Below are 24,344 nucleotides of genomic sequence, written 5' to 3'. Positions count from 1 at the left end.
CCGCACGCACACATAAGATGCGTTCGCACAGTAAACGCATATATATTTTCATCATGGTCCTTACAAGGTACTCTGCACTAGCCATACTATTCAGGTCGTGCAGCAGTGAAAACAGTTCGTGCAGCAGGCGTCCAGGCACCACCTCCTGCCAAGCACAGTAGGTCAGTCGCACGGCCCTTTACCAGCCCTCTGTGGCGCAGCAAACACATAGGTCACAAGCTACAAAACAGCGCGGTCCGACGTCAAGGCTCTCCCCTCACTCCTAAGCTCTTCCTCCCTGAGCGCTGGCGAACCTCCAGGAGCACCCTCGGCACCCTTCCCTCTGCCCCCTCCCCGCGTTCCCTCGTTGTACTCCGTGCAGACGATCACAACACATCCTCCCCCTCGAAAACTTTGACGGCATGAGGATCACGGTATGAAGATTACGTGTCGTCCATACCCACAAGTCGCACTGCAGTTTATTAAATCCATCAATCGTTGTTGGACCACCTCTCATATCCCTCAACAGCGGCCACTGACTCCACTCAACACCTCATGCCCTCGTGCTATCGGAGGAACAAATGTATGCAAGCAATGAGTCGACTCACTCGACCAGGAAGTGGCAAGAACGTCGCCCACTTCCCGACAGACCTGCCCTGCCTACAACAATCAACCCATGGACAGTCCAAGCCCAAACCCGGCGCCCCATCCCCAAGAATCCACCCTCTGCAACCGGACCACGGCTCCAAACCCTGGCCGCCCGTCCACCGAGCCCGCCGCCGCCTCAGTTGCTGCTGGCTGCCGCCACCTCCGTGCCCACCAGCTCCGCCGGCAGCACCGCCTCCACGCCCGCAAACGCCAGGATTTCCGCAGCCGCCAGCTCCGGCTGCTCCAGGTGCGCGCAGTGGCCGCACTGCTCCACCCACCGCAGCCGGCAGTTCGGCAGCGTCTGCTCGAAGCGCGCGGCGTAGCTGGGCTCCAGAATCTCATCGTTGCGGCCCCACATGACCAGCACCTCCTGCTTCACCTGGTGTGGGTGTCCAGCGAGGGGCGCGGCAGCGGCGGGAGCAAGACGGTGGGCCGAGGGGGCGTGGCAATTAGACGAGTGGGGACAGGGGAGTCGATGAGGTTAGATACAGGGCAACGTGAAGATTGAGGAGGCAATTGCTTCACGTGCGGTCGTGCCGTTGCTAGGGTTGCGGCCCTCGGGCGCAGCACACGCCCCTTGGCAGCCGTCTGTGCCCCTCCCCACCCTGTGCGATGCCCACCTGCCCAATCTTGCTGCTGATGGCGTATCCGCCGCTGCGCATCCACGCGATGTTGGCGTCCTCCCAGCCCGGCAGGTGTGTGTGCAGGCGGCCAATGCGCATGGCGTCTTCGGTGGCGTAGCGGCCCTTGTCGAAGTACGCCATCTGCGTGTGAGCTCGTGTGCATGTGCGGGTGTTTTCATCACTTCGGTGAGGTTGCTGGATGTTGGTGTGATACGGTACTCCTTTTGGTAGATTGATTGAGAGATGCGCGCAAGGGAGTGTCGCGGACTGGGGGTAGCGCGCACCTTGTTTGCTGCCTGGCGCAGCGGCACGCTCTGCAGGAGCTTGACGCCCAGCCACAGCAGCGGCCGCGGCGCAGTGGCCATGGGCCCGATGCCGTCGATAAAGCCCTGCGCGTCGATCAACACCAGCTTCTCCACCACCTGCAAGAGCGATGATATGAAACGCCGCCGCCGGGGCGGCACGGGAGCGTGCCGTCAGGATCTTGGCGATTGGCCTGCATGCCCATGCTGACTGGTGCAAGTTCAGCTCCGCCACAACCCCCCGTGCCCACACCCTCCATCACCACCCCGGCCACCTCCTCCATCTCCTGCCGCCCCCCTGCATCGGGTTCGGCTTAGTTTGGGCTGGTACCTACAACCCCGACCTCCTCCGCTGCCGCCCCACCTCGGGGTAGGTCACCGCGAAGTCCAGGGCCATGGCGCCGCCCAGCGAGGCGCCCACCAGCACCACCCGCCGCCTTGCGCACTGCGCCTGCAGGAAGGCGCGCAGGTGCGCGGCCTTGTCCTCGGGCCGGATCACACGGCCCGGCTCCGACTTGAACAGCGAGTAGTCGGTGAAGCCCCAGCCCACCTGCAGGGGGCAGCCGGGTAAGGGGAGACAAGGGGGATTGTGCAGAGAAAGCTCAAACTAACTAAACCAAACAAAGCCAAACTAGCGGGGAGAGGGGGTACTGAGTGACAGTGTCGGGTTAAGGTGCGGAGGGCGTGGCGCGGCAGGGCAGGGACGCGCGAGCGCTATTGCTGCTAGACAAACTGCTGTTGCTGAGAGACAAACTGGTGAGGGCATGCGCGCCGGCAGCGTGGGCGATGCCAGCTGCCGTAGGCAAGTTTGCTCCCCCGCGCCATGACCCGTTTCCCCTTGTAACCTCTGCATCCCACTGTCTAAGGCTCGCCAGCCCAACGCAGCCACGCCCAGCTGCCTCCACAGCTGGTGCCCGGCGCGTGGCTTCAGGCTTGCCGCTGCACTGCAACACGCACCAGGTCAAGCGCGTACGTGGGCGCGCTGGCCGCCAGCTTGGGGTACAGCCGGCGGAACTCCATGCAGCTGGAGTCGAAGCCGTGCAGCAGCACCACAGCGGGCACATCAGGCGGGTAGCTCGCCAGCTCGCTCGCGGTGGGGCCCACAAACGCGGTTTCGAGCGCGGGCTGCCCGGGCATGGTGGGGATGGTAATAGGCACACGCTTCATGGCCTTGGCCATCGCCTGCGCAGCTGGCTCCACAATCTCTGACACTTGCGCAGGGATGAACGGAGCTGCCGCGTTGGCTCGTGTTGCTTGGCGCGGGCGAGTGTTTGCACTGATGCGGGTGCACAGCTTGCCCTGACGTGCTAGTCGCATTTGGCTCGGTCGAGCTTGTTGCATTGTGTTATGGGCGACAAAGGGACAAAGAAACAAATGGCGGCAAAGAGCGAACCGATGTGAATGTACCTAGTTAAGGCAGTAGGCGCTAGCCCAAATGGTTTATCGGTCAATGCAACCTGAGGTACTATGCTGCAACTCTGTTAACAGCCGCGCGATAGGATGCATTAAACCGCGCACCGCTCGGCGCAAGTCTATGCGTGCCCTTGTGGGCTTTGGTTCCGGCATCATCAAATATCTGGAAATGCATGCATGCCAAGCATAAATCCAGCTGAGGATCCGCTACACGTTAACAGGTGCGGGTGGCGCCCACGGGTCCGTCCAACTTGCCATGCCCGTCCCTACCCTGCAAACGGCCCTGCCAGCTCGCCATGCCCCTGCGGCCCTGCGCTCTGTGCGCTGTCACCCTGAGAGAGTTTGTCTGGGGCCTTGAATGCGGCTTTGCCACAGAGCTACCCTGTGGCCCTGTCCCCGGCAAGCTTTCCCCGTAACAGCCTATGAATTGAAATTGCGTACCGGCACTGGAGAGGGCAAGAGCCAGTCCTGTGGCCAGCCTTCCGGTGCAAGTAGTTTGCCTAGCCGGGCGTGAATGGTTCAGGATGGCAAGACGTGCTGTAAGCGAGACGAAATTCAGTCTGCTAAGTGCAATTGCTGCTGCTCCAACAGGCCCCACCAAGTCGAGGGGGGAATGTATGCCCGACGGGGGCACCGACTGCTGCACACTTGTAGGCTGGCACACTGATTGTCGACTCGTGGCCGGGAGCTGGGGAGGCGCGTATAATTCGTATCATGTTACATGCCCACTGTAACTCCTGCAATTGGCAGGCAGCCCTGGGAGTTCCCCTGTAATCTAACATGGCGTCATGGCCAGGCATGTACACCACTGGTCACTGATCCGCACGCGCAGTCCAGTATTATCGTAGTATCCTACGCCAGTAAACTCCAGACCAGCAGGCCACAACTTAAATCGCATACACGCCGTGCCAACCATACATGCCTTACTGACTTGACAGTTTGCAGTACTCAGCCGTTGTCATTCGTTGTGATAGCGGTCATGGCGCGATGCCACAAATCCGGAGCGTGTAAAGATTGCCTGACGACCCATGCGAAACTTAAGCTTACTAAACTCGCCAAAAACCCAGCTGCGTGGCGCTCGCCCTAACACATTCACACAACCTTCCGAACCGCTGCACCCAGTAACAAACTCACGTGTACTCAGCATCATGCATACTGCTCATAGCGTGATAGCGCGCCCCTACCCTGACCCTGACCCTAACTCTGACTCTGACTCTGACCCTGACTTTGCGCCGCCCCTACACACCCTATCACGTCCATTCATGCAGTGCTCACGCGCACTGGCGCTTGCGGTCGCGTGAGCTGCCCGCGCGGCCAGCGCCCGCCGTCCACTTCTTCTTCTTCTTGCTGAGTAGTTGCAGTGCCCCCAGCGCTTTCTGCAGGCGCTGCAGGTGTCCTGACAGGCTTACAGCACCACCGCCGCCAACAGGGCTGGACCCAGCGGGTGCCACGCCTTCGCCCGAAACCGGCCCTAAGGACTTGGCTGCTTCCGCCGCCGCCGCAGCAGCAGCAGCCGCAGTTGCCACCAGTTTCTGTTGCTTCAGCTGCTCGCGGCTGCTCTGCCGGCGCAGGCTGACATCACTGCCGACGCGACCTACGCGAAGGCCCTGTAGCTTTGTCTCCCTTGACCTGGGCGCCGTCGGGCTGGGCCTGCTGCTGTTGCTGTTGCCGTTGTTTTCGGTGCTAACCGCTGCGGCGGCGGTTGCGCCGCTGCTGCTTGGCCCCGGGTGCGCTGAAGCAGAGCGGGGAGCGTTGCACTGTGCGGAGGAGGGGGTGGAGGAGGTCAGAGCCACGGGACCAGACTTGCACCCCTTAGCTGCTGCCGCCGCCGCCGTAGACGCCGCCGCGCCCGCCGCTGCCGGTTCCGCCGACGCCGATGCAGCCGCCGTCAAGGACGGAAGCTTCACCGCGCTCTTGCCATCGCCAGGAGCGGACGAAGAGGCGCCGGTTTCAACCCGGCCCCCTTCCCTCCCGGCCTGACCTGCTGGCTCGACCGTAGTCGCAGCCACACCGTCCGCCGACGCCTCGGATGCATTGGCGTCGTTTGCGGTGGCACAGTTTCCCTCCGCCTCGGCATCGCCTATGCTTGCGTCCGCCGGCACGGCCTTAGAAGCAGCAGCTTCTGGTGCTGCTGGTGCTGCTGCTGCCGCTGCTGCTGCTGGCGCCGCGGCCCCGTGCACGTCACTCAGATCAGTGTCGCTGTTGGCCGGTTGCTTCCGATCGGCGTGCGCGTGATGACGTGGTGACGGCGGCGGCGTGAACTGCCCGGCGGTGCTGGCACGGCTGGGCGCCGCAGCCTCCTGCTGGCTTGCAGCGGCAGGGGCCGCCGCGGCAGAGGCCGCCACGGCAGAGGCCGGCGCCGCAGGCGCCGCTGCTGCAGGGCCGCGCACGGTGTCGGCGTCTGCGACAACAGCTGAGCCGTTGCCGGGGCGGGCGGCGGACTTGGCGTAGGCGGCCTGCCCCTCGTCCTGCAGCCGCATGGCGCGGCCTACCAGGTGTTTGCGCAGGGCGCGGAACTCGGCGGGCATGCCCTCCATGCTGCGGGATTGGGGAAAGGGTGGTGGGGTGGGTGGGTGGGAGGAGCGGGAAGGTGTCAGATGGTGGACGGATGTTCGGCACAAGCACTGGAGGCGAAAGCCGCGCGCGTGGGGACGAATAACATTGGGCTCACACTATCACTAAGCCACTGCCACTACCACAACCAAAGGACACAACAACCACGAACCGCAAGCCCTTTCATTCGCTGTTGGAAATCTTCCCACGCGCAGGGAGCAAGCTCACCTGTCCAGCTTGAAGATCAGGCGCATGGCCAGCTCGTTCACCTCCGCCGCCTGCCGGCACGTGATGTTCGTCTCCGTGGCGGCCATGAAGCCGTAGAACTTGGCCGCCGCCTCGCGCAGCTCCGCCGCCGCCCTCACCAGGCCCTGCAGCGAGGCTAGGTGCCGCCAAAGCCGCCAGCCGCGAAACCAACGCTGGATGGTGCGCGCTGCCTGCGACTTGAGCATGGGCGCGGCGCTGGCAGGTCGAGAGGAGGCGCGGCCTGCGGGCGCGGTGACGGCAGCGGCGGTGGCGGTGGGCGCGGGTGCGGCGCTGCGTGCTGTTGCGCCGCAGGCGCCGTAGCTGAGATTGAGGTCAGACACGGCAGGAAGCAGGTTGGAGCTGGGGCCGCGTGATAGGGAGACCTCCATGGGCGGCCGAGGCACGAGCGCGTTGCTGTGCTGCCGCTGAAGTGAGGCGCCGCTGGAGACAGCGCCCGTGGTCGCTGTGGTGGTGGTGCTGGTGGTGGTGGGCCTGGAGGTCGCGGGTATCATGGTCACTGGCACGCGCTCGCTTTGCTGCGCCTGCTGGTTGACGTGGATGCTGCGCGGCTGCGAAGCCGCGGAGGGCTCCTGCGCCGTTGCCGTGCGGGAGCCGGAGATGGCGGCGGCGGCGGCCGGCTTGGCGGCCGGCTTGGGCGCAACCGGCGCGGCCGGCTCCGACTGCAAGGGTGCGCGGTAGTAGCCGCCTGTGAAGGGGTCATAGTAGAGGGCCATCCGTCGCGTGGGCTGCTGCGACTGCTGTTGCTGTTGCTGTTGCCGCTGCTGGGACCGGACGGAGGCGAGGTCGTGCGTGTCGCTATCCGAGTCCACCTCGCCGTCCTGGTCCTCGGGGTCCGAGGCAATGATGAGCGGCGATGCCGCCCGGGGCGCCGGCGCTGCTGCGGCCGGTGCACGGCGTCGCTGAAGCTGCGCCGCCAGCGCCGCTGCTGCCGCCTGCTCCTTCTGCAGGCGACGGGCGCGGGCGGCAGCGACGGCGTCCATCACGTCCGCATCCTCCTCCGCCTCGTCATCGTCCTCCTCAGACGCGGCCACTGGCCTACGAACCGGCAGGCGCGCAGCGGACGATGCGACGGGCATGGCGGAGGCAGGGGTGCGGAGGCCGGTGGGACGAGCCAGGCAGTAGCCGCCCATGCCGTCGGGCACGAGGACGTAGCCGGACGCCTCATGGTATACCGGGCGGCCGGGTGCGCTGGCCGGGGGTGCGCTGCTGGCCGGGGCCTTGCGAGCAGCCTGAGCTGCGGCGGCTGCGGCGGCGTAGGGGTCTTCATGCAGGTCCATTGGATGAGGTGGCATGGGCACACCACGGCGGTAGCCTGCAGGGTAGGCAGCCCTGCGTTTTTTTAGGGGGGGGGCGGAGGGGTCAGTCAGCGCGCGGAACCAGGCGTGTGCGGATACGGTAGAGCTGGTCCCTGACTCTCAGAGCAACTCGCTGAGAGGCGACACTATATCAAAACTGGTGATTCCGCAGACACGCTGCCCGCTCAGTTGCTCCGGGCCCAGTATGGTGCACGACACACAAACACAGCATAACATGTGTCCCGGCCGTGTCCGGCCTACCTTGCTGGCCTGCAATACGCAAAACACTCACCTCCCGTATGCTGGATTGTAATATCCAGAGTAAAGTAGCTCCTCCGGGTAGCCTCCGCGAGGCTGGGTTGGCCGTCCAAACATGCTGGAATAGAGCCTATCATCATCAACAGCGGGGCTTGCGCCAAAGGCAGCAGGGCCGCCAAAGCCCCAGGGGTTGCCAACGCGGAACATGTTTGACGCGTTGGCCTGTTGCCGTCTCAAGCGACTGAACCGATAAGTTGCCGAAGAGCCAGTGAGCGATAACAGAGGCTGTTGGTGTGCAGGGTGGAGATTGTATTTGTTTGTGGTGTTTTTGTAGAACTCGATAATGGCAGACAAAGTGCCGAAGACTGTATTTAATGGGCTCATGGGCTCCGAACCCTCTAGTCTAGTTGGATCGAGAAGGATCGCAGGTTCTCTAGTGACTTCGTTTTCTTCACCAGATCGCTGGAATACAATTTTGCAGACTGCAAACATACTGGTACCTAGATACAGTAGCACAAAAGAGTATGCTGTAAAGAAGCTTGCTCGACTGTTCGCGAGCCTTCGCGTATCCACCAGCCCTGCTTCGGAATGTTCAAAGACGTGCTCAAGCTTCATGTAAGCAGTGCTTTCACTATCCACAACCGCCATTTGCGTCGGCCAAAGGGCCTCCGCCCTTCGCGAAATCCTATTGACCGGGTACGTACCCGGCACACATACCAGGCGCTCGGGAGTCGGGACCATGCGGAGACAGAGGAGAGGGCCTGCGCTCAATGCCCGGCCTGGGCCGTGGCCCGGGCACCACGAGGATGGGCGACGAAGCCACTCGAGAGGTGATTGCGGAATGGCACGCGCACGGGGCACAGGGTCTCAGGGGGGTCGGTACCGGCACCTGCATTGCTGTACGAAGGCGTGTGCTGTGTGGCTTAAGCTGCCACCTTGAGCCGCCGTCGGCAAGGAGTCGCTGCACACCCGGCAGGACATTCAAAGTCATGTATGTGTCCGCACGGCCGCTTGAAGCCCGGCGGGATGTCTATTCTGCAGGCTGCTGTGAGTACCGTACGCTGTCCAGGCCGGTACCGTATATGAGTTTCAGAGCTTCAACCCTGATACATGACGCTTGACGCTGCGTGGAGAATGCATGCTTAGCTGGGCGGCCTTGGGCCAGTGCCCAGTGGGCCTCTGTCTGGTGATGGCCAGCCAGGAGATCCGCCTGCTGGCATACGCTGGCATGGCTCTGACTTCTGAGCGTTGTGTACGATGTAAGCCCAGCCCAGGCGCCAATAATAGTTTAATGCACAGAAGTACGTCGCCCCGCGCCAAAGATTACGTGGTGAGGAACTTGATGAGTCTGTAGCAAGGTGGGCACTCGCGCCACCCAGCCAGCCGGTGTGGAATACTGTGGAATACTGTGCATGCATGGGGCTAGCACGGTGGATCACGGTAGCACTAGCAATGTGGAGTCGTCCCTGTTTGTGATCTCAGCATCAGATGGTTCAGGTCTCTCCCCTGTCCTCCGGTGTTTCTCAACGCCATCTTGTACCGTTGTACGGTTATCCAGCAATTCAGGGGAAGACAGGGATGCGCATCTCTACAGCATACCGTAGCTTGTGGTTGCAGTTCCTGTCCTTGCCAATTCCTCTCCATACGGTATCGTGTGCAATCCGAAGACCATTGCCTCACCTATTTGCCGCACCTACCGTATCTACAACTTCTTGGGTGTGAGATCAATCAGCTTCATACTAAGTACTGCCTGCGAGTGCACAGTTCACCAGCCAATCACCGCGTGCACAGCCAGCAGCCCACGCACATGCTCGCTCCCCGTGCTTCATGAGAGTCCATCCACCAAACCAAAAGTTCCTGTCTCTAACGCACGATGCCTGGTATACGACTCCCCCAATCAAGCACATAAGATGTGTGTGCGGCTCGGGGTGCACTCATGTGTGGTTGTGGGCGGGGTGGTGTTGCATCCTTGTCTACAAACACAGAAATATGGTAACCTTGTGCCTCTCGTTGCCACTCGTTCCACTCTGGTTTCATAATCCACAACTCCGCAAGTCCGCATCGATCCGCACAACACAGCCGTTCTGACGATGCTGGATGCGGGCTAACCAAACAAAATTCTAGAGTTGCGGCATCGGGCGGCAACTGCTGGGCTGCTGCTGCTAGTTGTCCATCTCCAAGTAGCTGGTCAGGGCGCTTTCAGCCTCACTCTTGCACGAGCGCAGGCGGCGCCAGCTGAAGCGACGCTGACGGGCCGCCGACAGCGACTGCTCCTGCAGTGCACCTTGCGGTGTGACGGGGCTGCGCGCGCCAGGACTTCCTGCAATGGCTCCGGTGCCGCAGTGGCCAACTGCTGGTGCGAATGTGGATTTGGGTGAGGCGCTGCCTGCTCTACCGCAGGCGCTGCAGCCACCGCACGCGACATGCCAGCAGCTGCGGACTCGGGGGTCCGCCGGGCTCCACGCATTATTGCAGCCTGCCGCTGGACCTGCAGCGGGCCCTGACACCTCCTGCTGCTGTGCATCTGTACCGGGTGGACGTGAAGATGTGGGCGTCTGTGGCGGCGAGCCACACACGGCCTCGCCGGTCCCGCCGCCTGCAGCGGACTGATGCTGTCGCTGCTGTGAGGGCAGCGAGGGTGGCCCATGCCCTGCCGAGGCTTTCCGTTGTAGGGCCGCACGCAGCCGCTGGTTCTGTGTCCGCAGCTCAGCCGCGGTGCGGAGCGCCTGGTCTATGGCAGCACGAAGTGCCTGTGCTCCATGGGGCGACGCCTCGTGCAGCTGCCGCATCTTCAGCTGCTGCAGCACGTCAGGATATTGCTCGCACAGGCGCGCGCGTGTGGGGGTGCAGATATCTGAACGGCGGCAGCGGCACCGTCGAAGTCACCAAGGGCTTTCGGGCGGCGGGACAAAACTCGGCGCCGCCACCGCCGCCCTCGCTCACGGCAGCTGCGCTGCTGGACGGCGGCCCCGTGAGACGGCCGTTGCAGCAGGCGGGCGCTGCTCCCGCGCTACCCCTCAAACTGCTCATCACCGCGGCCGCCGCCTCGCCGGCCGGCTGCGCGAAGCTAAGCTCCATCTGCACTGGCGCATGCTGCCCAATAGTTGCTGTGGCAGCAGTTGCGGTTGCGGTTGCTGCTGTGGCTGCTGCTGGCGGTGCGTCGGCGTCGAGTAGGAGCTAGGCGTGATGGTGAGGCCGCAGGCCGCTCCATCCCCAACGCAGCCGCCGCCGCTGGTGCCGCCAGTAGTGCCGCCAGCAGCGCAGTCCCGACTTGCAGGGCTACTATTGCACTCATGGCACACTACTCCCGCCAGTTCCGGCAGGAGCAGCAGCAGTGGATCAAGCATCGTGCTTGCCTCGGTGCTGGCGCCGCCGCTGCTGCCACTGCTGAGAGAAGCTGAGCTGATCATGTATGGCTGGGTCTAAGAGCCCTGCTGCTGCGCCACCGCCGCGTGCGTGAGTAGCAGCAGGTGCGCCTCGCTCTTGGTCCGAAGTGCAATGTCAGCAAGCTGATTTGCTGCGCCCCGCGCAGCGGCAGTTGCGGCGGCGGCCTCTACCTTGCATGCGCGTTAAGGTGTCAGCATGCTTGCACCGCCGGCGGAGGTTGATTGGATCGTAAGGCTGTGTTTGAGGCGCAGTCAACCGCCATACGCCACCGCTACCGCTACTAATAATGAGTACTAGAAATCAGGGTACAGTGGACCACAACGCAATCTGCCGTCCCGTGCCAGTGCGTACAGCGCACCCGAGCCGCCGGTGCGTGCCCTGTGATGTGCCGAGTAGTGACGCCTGCAGAAAGCGGTACGGGCGTTTAGGAATTACCATGCGTACTTGCAAGGGCGGGGTCAGGACGTGTGCAGCTGTGATATGCCTGCAAGTATTTCTACTCTGGAGGAGGGGTCCGCCCGCATCGCTGCTTGTCGTTGTCAACTGGCTGGGTTGGCTGGGGTTCCTGGGGGCCCCGGGTTATTAGTCACGTAGTCGTCCCACCCTTGTGCCGCCCGGGACTCACGCAAATCCCCCCTTTCTACAGAGACTCTGAAGGGTTTGAGGTTTGATTCCTAGATAGGACTGGGCTCAAACGTAAGGGGCCTGCGTTACGCGTCATCATGCGTGCTCAGCATTAACACAGCGGCAGTATGTCATGTATGCCGCCGATATCCACCCCAGACGAACCCACCAGCATGAGTGATATACAGCTGATGCTCTCAATGGATGGAATTATGTCGCGCTAGAGCCTGTCGCGGTCTCTCGCCAACTCCACGCCTCGCTTACGCGATGGAATGACCCGCCGCTCGACCAGTTTCGTGCCGCCCGAGCATTTGCCAGTGATCAAATCAAGTTATGCGTGGTTCTGCTATGTAACTAGTGCCCAGTGAGCGCGCGGGCTGTCTAGGTTTCACGTCATTTGTTGTGGCTAGCTAGCAGCTCCTTCGAGGCTGCGATGAGTCCGTGTAAGCAAACAGAAGGGCTAGAAGTTGTAATTACGTATAAAAAGGAAACGCGTAGCACAAACAGGCGATTGCGCCAAAAGAGTGGCCACCATGAGGCCTGGGTACCGCTAGTCCGGGCCGAAACCCGTGCCGTTCGCACGTGAAAGCAGTGATGCAAAGGAACATGCTAGTTATCTTTTACATAGCCACCCGCTTGACGACCGGCATCAGGCGCAGGACCACCGAGAGGGCAAACGCGAGCGCCGCGTTTGCCCGCGGGCTCTCGCTCCCACAGCGTTTGTACGAGGCCCAGCCCTGAGGTCCCGACCGGACCCGCCAGCACGTCCGATCGGGACCTCGGGGCTGGGCCTGGTGGAACTGATGAGCTGGCGAAACTGATGGGCACGTGGAGGAGGACAGCGCGGCGTCGCCCAAGAAGTGGCGCCGGCGCGCAGGTTGAGGCAGGCCGGTGTCGGGTTAGCGGTCTTTGCTGGCATGCATAGCACCGCACAGTATGTGGTAGGCCGCAGCAACGGGGATGTTGTGGCTGGAGGCTTCCTGCTGTTTGGTTGATTGCCTGCTGTGCTTGTGCTTGACAGCGGACCGTGGCTGGACGCATGGCGGGCCGTGCCTGTACAAACCGACCCCGGCTATGTCCGGGAGATGATGTCAACGCTTGCGGCCTCAGACTGGAGACGTGGCGTGGGCTTAGCCCACGTTTCCCTTGCGAGGGGAACTACATATCTTGCCATCACGCAAGGCTACAACGAGGGCTCGGGATTTCCTTTGATTGCTGGCTGTACTGTTGCTTGACAGCGGGACGCGGCTGGACACACTACGGCGGGTCGTGCCTGTACGAACCGATCCCGGCTATGTCCGGGAGATGAGGTAGAAGCTTGCGGCCGCAGACTAGATACGTGGCTCAGCCCACGGTTCCCATGCGAGGGACGATAACTTGTCACCATGACAGTGTGTGACTTTGTGTCCCTGGCAGGTTGCCGTGTGCAAAGAATCAGGAGGACACACAGAGAAGATGCACAGGCTAGACGCCAAGGTTGTGTACAAAGTTTGCACGTTTGTGGTTGTTGAGGCAGGGGTGTGTGATGGGACAGTGTCAAGGCAGGTTGGTAAAGTCCCGTAGGGTGCAGCTGATTCCCAGAACCCAGCAGATGACAAACAATTTGCAACGGCAGGGCAGGAGCACGAGGCCGATCGAACGCCGGAGTTACTGTACCGACGAGTTGCTGGCTGGCTGGAAGTTTGCTGATGCGCATTGTTGAGGCAGGGGTGTCCGGTGGAAAGTGGCAGGCCATGCAGGGCTAGAACGATTTCGGTTTCGTCACCGAATGTGGAGTCCGAGATGAGGGGGAGGCCTAGGCGTATGCGTTGTGCGACAAGCAGCATGAAGAACGCAAGCCAATACGGTACCTGTTGTGTGTGGTGGTGAGCACGACGTGCATTCCTGTCCTTGTAGAAACCTAGGCCCGGGCCGGGGGGCCCTTATAACGCCTGCAACACTTATATATGCAGCTAGTTTGGTCCCCGAATGGGGGTGCTTATGCTCCTGTGCTCCCAAATGGAATCTAGTAACGCGGCTAACCTGGCTGAGTCCGCATTCTGTCAATACGGTACCTGTCTGCCTTTAGGATTCAGTGCAAGAAGCAGTGCAAGAATCTGGGACTCATGTGAAACAAGGCAGCAGTACTACCACATTCCATGAGGTTCAGCCGTGCGGCCCGTGCCGCTTGTCGCCGTTTCGTGTTGCTATTGCATTTCAGTCCACGTGGCGGGGCAGCGCCAGCGCACTGTAGAGTTAACCCAAGGCGGGACAGCGGAATCTGCCTGTAAGACAGGGCAAGGGAAAATGATGTTGCGTCCCAATGTATGGCGTCTGTTCGCTCTAATTCGCTCTATCCGCCTAGTTAGATGTCTTGTACGAGCTATTGCCCGTGGTGAAAACTGGGCTGCCGTCCGGGGGGTGCGTTTTCCCAGCCAAACCCGCACGTTGGACGTTGCCCCGGAACAAATCCTACCGCACGGATTAGACACCGCCTTTCTGTAGGTACATAACCAACATCATCATCAGCCAGAAGTGGTCGGCAAAGGTCCAAATTATGCTTATCGGGGCTCAAGTCGCGAAATTGACCGAAGCCCATATCTCGCATATGCGCTGTTTGGGGCCTGAATCTATTGCCGTCGACATTAATTCTCGTATAGATGTAATTAAAATAGCTTCAGGCTAAGTTGGCGGGGTCCTGGCGAGCGCGACATATAGCATTTCAACTTGAGCTCTCGCTCAAAATTATGCCCGAGCACCATCCAGGGACCTTATTATGTGTAATGGGATGTCAATTCATGGTCGGGGCGACAGTCTGGGCATAGACCTTGCGATCCCGCCCTTGACCCCCGGAGTGGTACCCGCGTGACTCAGCCCAGCCGCCGAGTGACACCCGCGTGCCCGCCACTGCTGCTCGAATGCCAATATGCGAGCGACATCATACCACTTGTTAAAACGACGCCTTGGCGCTAATGCATTACTCGTAAAGTTGAGTCCGTTTGAGCCAAGCAGATCTTCTGTCGCGGCACGAGCGGCCCTTGGCAAATGGAGGAACTGGAGAAGTTGCAAAAGGAACTTAGCGGTATAGGAGCCGAGATAGTCCAGGTGTTTTTTAAAGCAGAGTCGGCCAAGGATGCCGAGGACAAGCGATACTACCGGGAGAAGGAGCTTACGCTGCGAAAGAAAGAGGTCCTGCTCCTCGAAAAGCTCCAAGCGCGCGGTATGCGGGAGGCTTGGGGAGGCGTTTCTAGGTGAATGGGAGAGCTCACATTCCTGAAACCTGCAGCGGCGTGCAGCTCCTATTCTTCACGTGTACCCCGACCGCTCCTATGTCGTGCAGCCTCGGCGACTGGCCTGGGCGTGGGGAGCGCGACAGGAGCCGGTGAGATGGCGAGTACGCTGGCAATCGCGGGGATCTACCTCAGCTGCTATGGGCACAGCTGCGCGGGTCTCCATGGCGACCGATTACACGACCGACCAATGAAAATTCTCAAAGCGTGTTGGGGTTGTTGTTTGTCCGCTGCAAAGCAACCGTCTCTCTGGGATCCCTTGTGCTTTCCTCCGCCAGCAGGCGCGCTGCCGACTGCTGCTGGTGAGCATTACCACGAGGCGGTAGGGTGGTGATTGGCACGCGGTTTGTTGGAACTGGCAGCAGAGTGGGGCTATCGCGTGTTGGGCATGGGGGGGAGTCCAAAACAGTGCCACGCAGTGGTAGTTGGGGCCACCATTCAGGTTTCTGTCCTTCACACGCATCCCTCCTTTCCACGAAACCCTCCTTAAACACCTTGAAGCATTGCGTAGTTTGAATTCTGTCCGATAGATTCTCACCTGACTTGGTCTCACGGGAGCGGGCCAGCTGGCACTGAGAGCGGAAATGGTCCAACAGAAGCAGACAAGTGGGAATATAGAGTCGTTGGGCTTGAGCCTTTCCGCGTGAAGTGTTGTTGAGGCCAACGAACGCATGAAATGCGCAGCGGAGTCCATGTCGTGACTTGCTTGTGCCTCCAGGTTCTGCAGGCGTTGCAGCTTCCCAGGGCGCGGGGACCGAGGTGGAAGCCGGTGAGTTCGTATTCTGGTCTAGGGATTGGCTGAACAGCGAATGCGTGTAAGCAGCAGCCTTAGCATCCCATGGGTGGGCTATCCGTTTTGCTTTCCTTCCCTTGCAGGCTTGCTGCCTGTGACTGCCGATGGGTACCTCCACAATGCTGTTGGGGGGATTTTGTGTTTGGGCGGGCGGAGCGAGCGCGGTGGAGCTGCTAGGTGTTGCGCGACTTCAGTTGGATGCTGAGAGCGATGGGAGCTGACATGCTTCTTTTGCTCCTTCTGCAGGCCCAGGAGCGTGCCGTCATGGCCCCAGCGGTGGAGCGGGTGCTGGTGCGGCCGCCCATCCCCAGCCGCAGCCGCAGCCAGCTGCATCAGCCGACGCCGTGCTGGCACTCATGGAGGTCTTCAGTGACGGCTCCAAGTCGTTCGTGGCAACGCTCGTCATCATCAGCCCCGACGGAGTCGCTGCCACGGCTCGCCACACGGTGGTGTGGGAGGACGGCCGCATCCACCCTCGCCGGCTGTGGGTGGCGGACGGTGTGGAGCTGCGACACCTGGCGAGCTTCCCGAAGCTAGACATGTCCCTGCTACGGCTGAGGAGGCGCCCCGACCGTGGCAGCGGCAGCAGCAACAGCAGCAACAGCAACAGCAACAGCAGCAGCAGCGGCGGCAGCGGCAGCAGCGGTGGCAGTGGCAGCAGTGACGATGGTGCAGCAGTGCCAACAGGAGACTCGTGGCCGTTTCTGGAGATCGCGCCGAAGTCGTACTTCAAGCCAGGTACGTATGGCTGGTGTAAGTTACGCGTTGCCGTAAGCATGTGGTGCAAGGAAGCAGGGCAGAGGGCATCTGCACCGGGAACTGATAAACCTGGGCTTGCTAAAAATACGTCGAGGTGACGAACGTGCTTTTGCCGACTGCAGATGCGAGATTAACGGTCCACAGCTTCCCGGCCGTGGCGCAGAGGCTGGGGCTGACGGAGTCCGGTCCGGTTATATCACACGGGCGCCTGGCGCACTGCTCTGACAAGCAGCTCGTGTGCGTCGCGGATTACATGGGGTTTCCTGGCTCGTCTGGTGGCGCCGTGACGTGTGGCGGCAAGTTCATGGGCACCCACATCGAAGCGTGAGTGGCGTGGGTGGGATGAGGTGCCACTGCTCATCTCGGGAGTAGGGATCAGCACTGCTGCGTTCACTACGCCACGCGCCCGTGCATGCGGGCTATGGCTGTGGGTGCCAACGCCTTTTGTTTCGTAGTTGTGTTCCACGCACACGCATACAGGGGTAGTGCTCCAGTCCAGCAAAGGGATCTGGCTAATCTGGTCCACTTGTCGGTCCTGGAACAGAATCTCACACGATAACCGCGGCGGCACGAGCCAGCCGGATGTGGCCGCCACGGTTGAGGCGCCCGTGTGCGAGCGGGGAACGGAGCTGGAGGAGTTCGACGAGCCGGTGGAGCGCCCGGCGGCGGCCGCGGCAATCGCTGCAGGCGGGCCGATGGCCGTGGCTGAGGGCACGGCGGCACAGGAGGCGAGTGCTGTAGCGGTCGGGGCTCTCACGGCGCGGGTTGACGCGCTGGAGGTGAACGAGGCCCACAAGGGCGCGCTGTCCTTGTTCACGCCGTGGCACGTCGTTGAGATGGGGCTTAAGCTGGCGGGCATCCCGCCGCCGCAGAGCGGCCAGGCGCAAGTTATGTCTGCCTTGGAGACGGCAGCAGCGCTAGCGGGTGGGGGTGAGGGGAACCGTAAGCGCCTGCGGGGGCGCTAGATGGTTAAGTGTATTATGTCACTGGGCCTATCATTTGGCGCACGTTTACATAAGAGACGCACATGGGACTTTGAGATGGGGGAGGATGTCTCGTGCGTGTATTTCGAGGTTGTCGGCCGCCATGGACCAATGACGCACGGCGCTTGGCATTGCATGGAAGTTGTGTGGGCGCAGAACCGGCTGGCTCAGTACTACGGAAAATGGTAACGGGGACTGCAAAGTAATTTCTGCTTGAGTGCAAAGCGGCAAACGCCCCCCATTGAGGCTGCTGCTGTGTGGGGGGGGGGCGCTAGATGGTTAAGTGTATTATGTCACTGGGCCTATCATTTGGCGCACGTTTACATAAGAGACGCACATGGGACTTTGAGATGGGGGAGGATGTCTCGTGCGTGTATTTCGAGGTTGTCGGCCGCCATGGACCAATGACGCACGGCGCTTGGCATTGCATGGAAGTTGTGTGGGCGCAGAACCGGCTGGCTCAGTACTACGGAAAATGGTAACGGGGACTGCAAAGTAATTTCTGCTTGAGTGCAAAGCGGCAAACGCCCCCCATTGAGGCTGCTGCTGTGTGGGGGGGGGCGCTAGATGGTTAAGTGTATTATGTCACTGGGCCTATCATTTGGCGCACGTTTACATAAGAGACGCACATGGGACTTTGAGATGGGGGAGGATGTCTCGTGCGTGTATTTCGAGGTTGTCGGCCGCCATGGACCAATGACGCACGGCGCTTGGCATTGCATGGAAGTTGTGTGGGCGCAGAACCGGCTGGCTCAGTACTACGGAAAATGGTAACGGGGACTGCAAAGTAATTTCTGCTTGAGTGCAAAGCGGCAAACGCCCCCCATTGAGGCTGCTGCTGTGTGGGGGGGGGGCGCTAGATGGTTAAGTGTATTATGTCACTGGGCCTATCATTTGGCGCACGTTTACATAAGAGACGCACATGGGACTTTGAGATGGGGGAGAATGTCTCGTGCGTGTATTTCGAGGTTGTCGGCCGCCATGGACCAATGACGCACGGCGCTTGGCATTGCATGGAAGTTGTGTGGGCGCAGAACCGGCTGGCTCAGTACTACGGAAAATGGTAACGGGGACTGGTAACGGGGACTGCAAAGTAATTTCTGCTTGAGTGCAAAGCGGCAAACGCCCCCCATTGAGGCTGCTGCTGTGTGTGTGGGAAAAAATAGCATACAGAAGACAGTGCGTGCGGTGCAGTGACGGACGGTCGCGAGTTACCTGGCGTACATTACCGCGGTGCTGTGTGTGTGTGTGTGTGTTGCACAACGAAAGGGAGAGAATTCCCGTCGCTCGGCGTTACTTACCAATACCTACCAAATACCGCGTCGGTGTAGCCTCGGTAGTCATACTTACCCGCAAAAGCCTGTGACCGGGCGTTCGCAAGGCAAACTGACCCCGGTGTGCACCCGTATGCGTCCATGCGCCGCGCCGAAACGCGCTATCAACGTTTACCCAGCACGCCTAATGTCCTGAATCCCGCCCGCTGAATGTTGTCTCACCTACGGGCAACAGAGGAGGCACAGGGAAGGCGATAGCAAGGAAGTGTCACGCACGTAACGGCAAAATGGCAAAAGCGGCATTAGGGGCGGCGTGCAGCAAGCAAGCTAAAATACACGCATCCCATTCCCAGCCCTCTAAGCTGTTCCTCCCTAGTGGAGGAGAGGAAAAGGCAGTGTCGACGGCGTGTGTAAGAGAGCGAGACGGGATGGGGAACGGTGGCGGGCGCGGTTGCAGAGTTGCCGGCGGTACGTACGAAGACCCCAGAAGGGTCGGTGCAAGATCCCGAGAAATCCGCCTGTGGGCGTGTGTGTGTGTGTGTGTGTGTGTGTGTATATGTGTGTGTGTGTGTGTGTGTGTGTGTGTGTGTGTGTGTGTGTGTGTGTGTGTGTGTGTATATGTGTGTGCGTGTGTGTGTGTGTGTGTGTGTGTGTGTGTGTGTGTGTGTGTGTGTGTGTGTGTGTGTGTGTGTGTGTGTGTGTGTGTGTGTGTGTGTGTGTGTGTGTGTGTGTGTGTGTGTGTGTGTGTGTGTGTGTGCGTGTGTTAACGAAAACAAACAAAGCTGGGAGAAGCCCGGCCCAACGCTCCGCGTTACCATGTACCGATACGTTACCCGTCGACCGACAAGCGGTCGCGCCGTCAGTCGTTGTAGCCATACTTACCCGCAAAAGCCTGGAACCCCCCACTCGGCCGCGCGGCGAACGCGCTGACACCGAGATGCACCTGTATGCGTCCATGCTCCACGCCGAAGCGCGCTACCTACAACGTTTACCGGGGCACGCCTAATTTCCATTAGTCCCGGCCAATGTCCGTAGTCTCACCTACAAACGATGGGGGCAGTGCAGGCATAGGGTGGCAGCAGGAAAGTGTCATGAAAAGGAAAATAGTGACAACGGAATGCTCGGCGGCGTGCAGCAAGCGAGCTAAAACACACATCCCATCTGTCCCATCCGATCCCACTAAAGAACCCCGTGTGCGCCCAGAGGCAGCTCATGGAAACCGAGTCAGCCCCATGTGTCTCTCTGAGTTTACACGCAGCTCACACACGCAGCTTCCCCAACGGCGCGCGCACGGCTATGCACTCCCACTCGCGCACCGCGCCGACCGTCAGCCTCTGCCGTGCTACACCGTGCTCAGGCGCAGCTTCCCACACGCGTGCACGCTCAACTGCCAGCTCCCGCTCGCGCGCCTGCCGACTAGCGCCAACTGCCCGTGTGCGTCACTACAGTCAGGTAGCTTTCGAGCCGGGTCGCCGTACAACTACCTGCTCACACTCGCGCAGCTGCCGACTGCCAAGCTACCTCCTGTACGGCTCAGGGGGTTGGGGGTGCCGTACACGAGTTAATTGGGGGTTAATCGGAGCTGTCCTAGAACCCCCATTATACTATTTTTTCTTCGGGGCCTAGGCAGACTGACGCAGACTTACGGGGCACGTCATGCTCCCGTTTAAGAGAGGCGGCGGAGCAAGGGGCAGAGGCATGCAAGGCTCGTGGGTTGGATATGAGTTGACAGAGAGTGATAGTCATTCTGTTAGCTTGCGCTGTCGGCAACTCAACCAGCGAGCCAGGTCGCGGTTGAGTGCTACCAACCCTAGGCAAGGCCCATGCAGCCCGCCATGCAGAGGATGGCAAACCATCATCAGTAACACCGGCACACGGGCACAGGCTTCTAGCGACACGCCCCGTCACGCCCCGGGGGCCTAGGTAGTTGCACCGTGCCGCACACACGATATCACCCGACACGACTGCCCAAGGGACTGCCCAGCCGGCCGGCCAGACCCGGCAAGCACTCTCGCGAGGTCACTAACACAACCCGATATTAGGAGCATTCGGAATAAATTAATGGTCGCTGCCCAAAAGCGACGCTGCTACCGCACAACGCAAGATTTCTACCTGATGCCCCTGGTGCATCAGCACGACTCGCAACACACGCACACACACTTCACCTGAACCACGAAGTCTCCCTCTACTGCGCTCTCATATCTTCTTTCTCACTCTCTCGCTGCATAGAATAAAGCGCCCATGCGCACCGGGGCAAGCAGTGCCGCGTCATGTATAAGACCACACAGGCCACATTTGCATGGCCTCGAGCGCAATGTTCTTCCGGGTCAGTGATGAACAGTTTAAAAGAAGAACAGCCCTGCTGTCGGGCACAGTTTGCCGTGCTGAGTAATGAACACAAGAAGTGGGTACGTGGACTTGTGGTGCCCCCATTCATCAGGCCGTAAACACATGCCTTGATCAACAACCCGCGTGCACAACGGCTCTGATGCCCGCGGCGATGCACCTGGCCAAGCCACATATGACATATCCATTCCCGCAGATGTTGAGCCACCAACTTGTGCCATGTCACAAACATTGGTACCGTAAAAGCGAGTGAGGAGCGAAGCAGCCGCAAGATGAATGGATTCGCGGAACCGTAATACTGCATGATCAGAATGGAGTAAGAACGTCCTTACTAAGGGTTGGATGACGCCAGCATGCATGGGCCACGAGCCCAATCAGCCGCAAAAGACGCACCAACCTGCCGAAACGCCGTCGTGTTGGGAGACAAAGCCAAACACGGCATATGCCATGCAATTTATGCAGTCTAAGGTCACTTCATATCAAGGTGACGAGTGCATGTGCTTGTTACACACGGGGGGAGCAGCCGCACACGCCGCATGACGGATCGGCGTGGGATGCAAGATGCCTGTACTGGGCCCATGCTAGGAGGGATGGGTGCGGGTGCCCTGCAGCGAGCGAGCGCCAGCAGATGTGTGCTGGCGATGCTTGGCTACACCACACATCTGTTTGGTTGCTACAGAGGGCATGCGTTTGCGCAGCTCAGACAGGACAACGTGCAGCTGTCGGCACAGCAGCTCTAGCGGCGCCAGCTGAAACGACTCCGGGCCAGCGAGCGACTCGCGTCATTTTCAAGCTGACCGACCTCAGCGGCCTCCACACCCTCAGCGGCTGCCGCTGCGCACTCGGCTGCTGCCTGCTGTGGCTGCTGACCGGCACGGGAGCCATTGGGCGGGCGGAGCGTCCCTTGCAATTGGCTGACGCCGTGGCACGGCAGCATCTCCACAAACGCCACGGCACCGGCGTCTGCAGCCGCGGGCATCGGCGCCGCGACGCAAGCAGCCCGGCCTTCGCCGCTCATGGCAGCTGGCTCAAACGCCAGCGTATCTGACGGCGGCGGCGATGGGGATGCGGCATTGGGCCCCCCGGAAACGTGAGCAGAAGCCCTGGGCATGCCGCCGACCCCCATGGCGCTGAGCCAGCGACCGAACCAGCCGCTGCGGCCGCCACCGCCGCCGCTGCTGCTGCGGTTGGCCTTGCTGTCGCCTGCGCCCTTCTTGCCGCCGGCCGCGGCGGCGCGGCTGGTGCGGCGGCTCCAGGCCTCATCCTCGTCCTCGCTGCTGTACAACCAGCCGTACGCCTCCTGCTCATCCTCCTCGGCCTCGGAGCCGTAGTAAGGACTGGCACAGCAAGCCTCGTCGCCCTCAAGGAAGCCGCCGCCAACGGCACCGGCACCGGCACCGAACTGCGCCGCCGCCGTCGCTGCCGTAGCCTGCGTAGCCTCGGCCCGCTGCTCCTCGGTCCCGACCAGCTCGCTATCCACACAGCTGTAGGCTGCGAACACCGGTGCCGCCGCTGCCACCAGGTCCGCTGCCGAGGTGGTCCGGCTCAGCGACGTCAGGTTCATGCCCGCCAGGCTAGCGGCGGACGGCGCGCGGCTGAAGGAAGATATGGCCCCGGAGCTGGCACCCAGCAGCCAGCGGCGGCTGCCCATTTGCAGGCGCCGGGCCACACCGGCGGCCTCATTCACCACGGCCGCCACGTCGACGTCCTGGCTGAAGGGCGTCGGAGACGCAGCGCCCTCGGCGCCGGCAGACTCGTCATCGGACTCGTCCACAGCCGCGGCGGCGGCGTAGGAGGAGAAGGGCGAGGCTACTTCGTAGAGCACCTGCTGCCGCTGCGCCGCGGTGTGTTCAGAAAGGCCATCGATGAAGGGCGGGAGTGGGATGATTCGGCGCGAAGAGTTGCGCCGTGAGCCGCCGCGGGAGCCCAAGCCGCTGCCGCCGCCGCCGCTGCTGGTGCCTGCGGCGGTGCTGCGGCGGCGGAAGGTGCTGCGGCGGAAGGCCGCCAGGGATCCCAGGGTCCCGGCCGCTGCCGCCGCCGCCGCCACCTCCGCCGCCGCCTCCTCGACGAGCAGCTCGGGCAACTCGCTGAGGGGGGGGCAGCCGCCGACCGAGGGGGTGCAGCCCGAGCTGAGGCAGCGGGCCGATGGCAAGGGGCTGCGGGCGCCGCCACTGGTTGAGGACAGCCGCGAGTAGCCGCGTGTGACACCGCTGGAGGTGGGGCGCTGTGAATGCGGCGACATGAAGGGGGATTGGCAGCCGCTTGCTATGCCGCCCACAGTGCTGAACCGCGGTCGGCCGCCGCAGGTGGTGCTGGCGGCATAACTCCGAGGGTGCTGCGGCTGATGCTGCTCGTGTTCGTCTCCCTGGTGGCCATCATTGGTGCAGTTATGCTCGGCCCCAGACACTGGTACAGCACCCAGATCCGTGGTGTCTGCGATCAGACCATAAGGATGATGGTCAGCATTCGGTTACGCACGCAGGACGAGCTTGGCATGTTGCCACGTCAGGCCACGGCTGCACAACTAGGCCGCGCCACCGCGCCACTGGAAGTAATGTGGAGCCATGCAGAGAAACTCACTCGCCTACAGTTCTACATTCTACAATGCGGCATGCCAATCTCACCCATGGCGCCGCCTAGGCTCTGGCGCAGATGCTCGTTCTCCACCTTGAGCGCTTCCACTTCCCGCAGCGCCCGCCACACAGCCGTGCGGAGGTCCGCCCCTGGGACATCTCCTGCGTCAGCCCTGTGGAAAAATGTAACATGTGCAGGGTATGACGGTCACAATTTGTAAGAAAGTGGTTGTGGTCGTGGGTTCTGGCGCCAAAACCCGTCGGAGCCAGCTGAAGCGGCGGCGGCATGATGTGCTCGCAAAGTGTGGGCACGCGTGGCAACGCCGCAGGAGCCACATAGGGCGCTGGACAGGAGAAAGGCTGCCGAAATGCCATACACTCGTTGCCATTAAAGTGTGAAACTTCAGAAGACCCGTTTGGCAACCGCCCGGGCGATGGCTGTTCATGATTGCCCGAACAAGGACAAGTGGCACGGTGGCTCCCGTAAGAATCCCAACGCATGGTCGTGGACTTACATACTAGATTTGTGCGCAGTATCAGCACCCAGGCGTCGCGAAGACCGACGCGACGTTGGCTTCCACGAGTCAGACTGAAGCTCTGTGGGCCGCGACTCTCTGACTCGCAAGAACCTTTTCCAGCTTCTGTTTGTGTGCCCTTTAGGGCGAGTGGCGAGGCAAAATGATTAGAGGGTGCTAGACAGGCAACCATTAACCCGGTTGCGCGCCCCGTAGCTTGGTTGAGACTAGCATCGGACTTATTACATTGACAAGGCCGGTCAGTATATCGGCAAATCACAGGATGGTCAACGCGCGCTAGGCCCGCCCTCATGCCGATTGGGTTACCTGAGCTGTGAACCCGTTCGCAGGCTGTCTGCCGCGTCAATGAGCTCCAGAGTGGTGAAACATCAATCTAGGATGCGTTATGCAGGCGGTAGACAAGTAGGCCGCCTTGAAGGCTGCTGGGTATAGTAGCAAGGAACAGCGCGTTGATAAGTAGGA

The 24,344-nt window shown here is 61.2% G+C and overlaps 5 protein-coding genes across 5 annotated transcripts; 1 reads left to right on the top strand and 4 right to left on the bottom strand.

Annotated features, from left to right (window-relative positions):
- Positions 1 to 48: 48 nt before the first annotated feature.
- On the bottom strand, positions 49 to 3,109 carry CHLRE_03g152800v5 (uncharacterized protein). Its single transcript, XM_001697511.2, has 5 exons — positions 2,510 to 3,109; positions 1,917 to 2,102; positions 1,535 to 1,672; positions 1,248 to 1,391; positions 49 to 1,006 (listed from the first exon to the last, which is right to left on the bottom strand). Exons 1-5 carry the CDS (start codon positions 2,729 to 2,731, stop codon positions 764 to 766), a joined length of 933 nt encoding a protein of 310 aa, XP_001697563.2. The 5' UTR covers positions 2,732 to 3,109; the 3' UTR covers positions 49 to 763.
- Positions 3,110 to 3,670: 561 nt separating this feature from the next.
- On the bottom strand, positions 3,671 to 7,658 carry CHLRE_03g152750v5 (uncharacterized protein). Its single transcript, XM_043060542.1, has 3 exons — positions 7,373 to 7,658; positions 5,747 to 7,114; positions 3,671 to 5,503 (listed from the first exon to the last, which is right to left on the bottom strand). Exons 1-3 carry the CDS (start codon positions 7,543 to 7,545, stop codon positions 4,237 to 4,239), a joined length of 2,808 nt encoding a protein of 935 aa, XP_042925671.1. The 5' UTR covers positions 7,546 to 7,658; the 3' UTR covers positions 3,671 to 4,236.
- A 990-nt stretch (positions 7,659 to 8,648) lies between these two features.
- CHLRE_03g152701v5 (uncharacterized protein) lies at positions 8,649 to 11,816 on the bottom strand. Its single transcript, XM_043060541.1, has 3 exons — positions 11,519 to 11,816; positions 11,084 to 11,127; positions 8,649 to 10,294 (listed from the first exon to the last, which is right to left on the bottom strand). The coding sequence occupies exon 3, from the start codon at positions 10,125 to 10,127 to the stop codon at positions 9,501 to 9,503; it is 627 nt and encodes a 208-aa protein (XP_042925670.1). The 5' UTR covers positions 10,128 to 10,294; positions 11,084 to 11,127; positions 11,519 to 11,816; the 3' UTR covers positions 8,649 to 9,500.
- Positions 11,817 to 13,699: 1,883 nt separating this feature from the next.
- CHLRE_03g152650v5 (uncharacterized protein) lies at positions 13,700 to 18,625 on the top strand. Its single transcript, XM_043060540.1, has 7 exons — positions 13,700 to 14,548; positions 14,669 to 14,710; positions 14,900 to 14,920; positions 15,337 to 15,387; positions 15,658 to 16,149; positions 16,293 to 16,494; positions 16,715 to 18,625. Exons 1-7 carry the CDS (start codon positions 14,374 to 14,376, stop codon positions 17,133 to 17,135), a joined length of 1,404 nt encoding a protein of 467 aa, XP_042925669.1. The 5' UTR covers positions 13,700 to 14,373; the 3' UTR covers positions 17,136 to 18,625.
- Positions 18,626 to 20,140: 1,515 nt separating this feature from the next.
- Positions 20,141 to 24,309, bottom strand: CHLRE_03g152600v5 (uncharacterized protein). Its single transcript, XM_043060539.1, has 4 exons — positions 24,189 to 24,309; positions 23,862 to 24,000; positions 23,398 to 23,519; positions 20,141 to 23,206 (listed from the first exon to the last, which is right to left on the bottom strand). The coding sequence occupies exons 3-4, from the start codon at positions 23,399 to 23,401 to the stop codon at positions 21,510 to 21,512; spliced, it is 1,701 nt and encodes a 566-aa protein (XP_042925668.1). The 5' UTR covers positions 23,402 to 23,519; positions 23,862 to 24,000; positions 24,189 to 24,309; the 3' UTR covers positions 20,141 to 21,509.
- Between the last annotated feature and the right edge of the window lie 35 nt (positions 24,310 to 24,344).

Source organism: Chlamydomonas reinhardtii, chromosome 3, assembly GCF_000002595.2.
Source record: "Chlamydomonas reinhardtii strain CC-503 cw92 mt+ chromosome 3, whole genome shotgun sequence".
NCBI classification, from domain to species: domain Eukaryota; kingdom Viridiplantae; phylum Chlorophyta; class Chlorophyceae; order Chlamydomonadales; family Chlamydomonadaceae; genus Chlamydomonas; species Chlamydomonas reinhardtii.
This window is presented reverse-complemented; position numbering and strand designations above follow the sequence as displayed.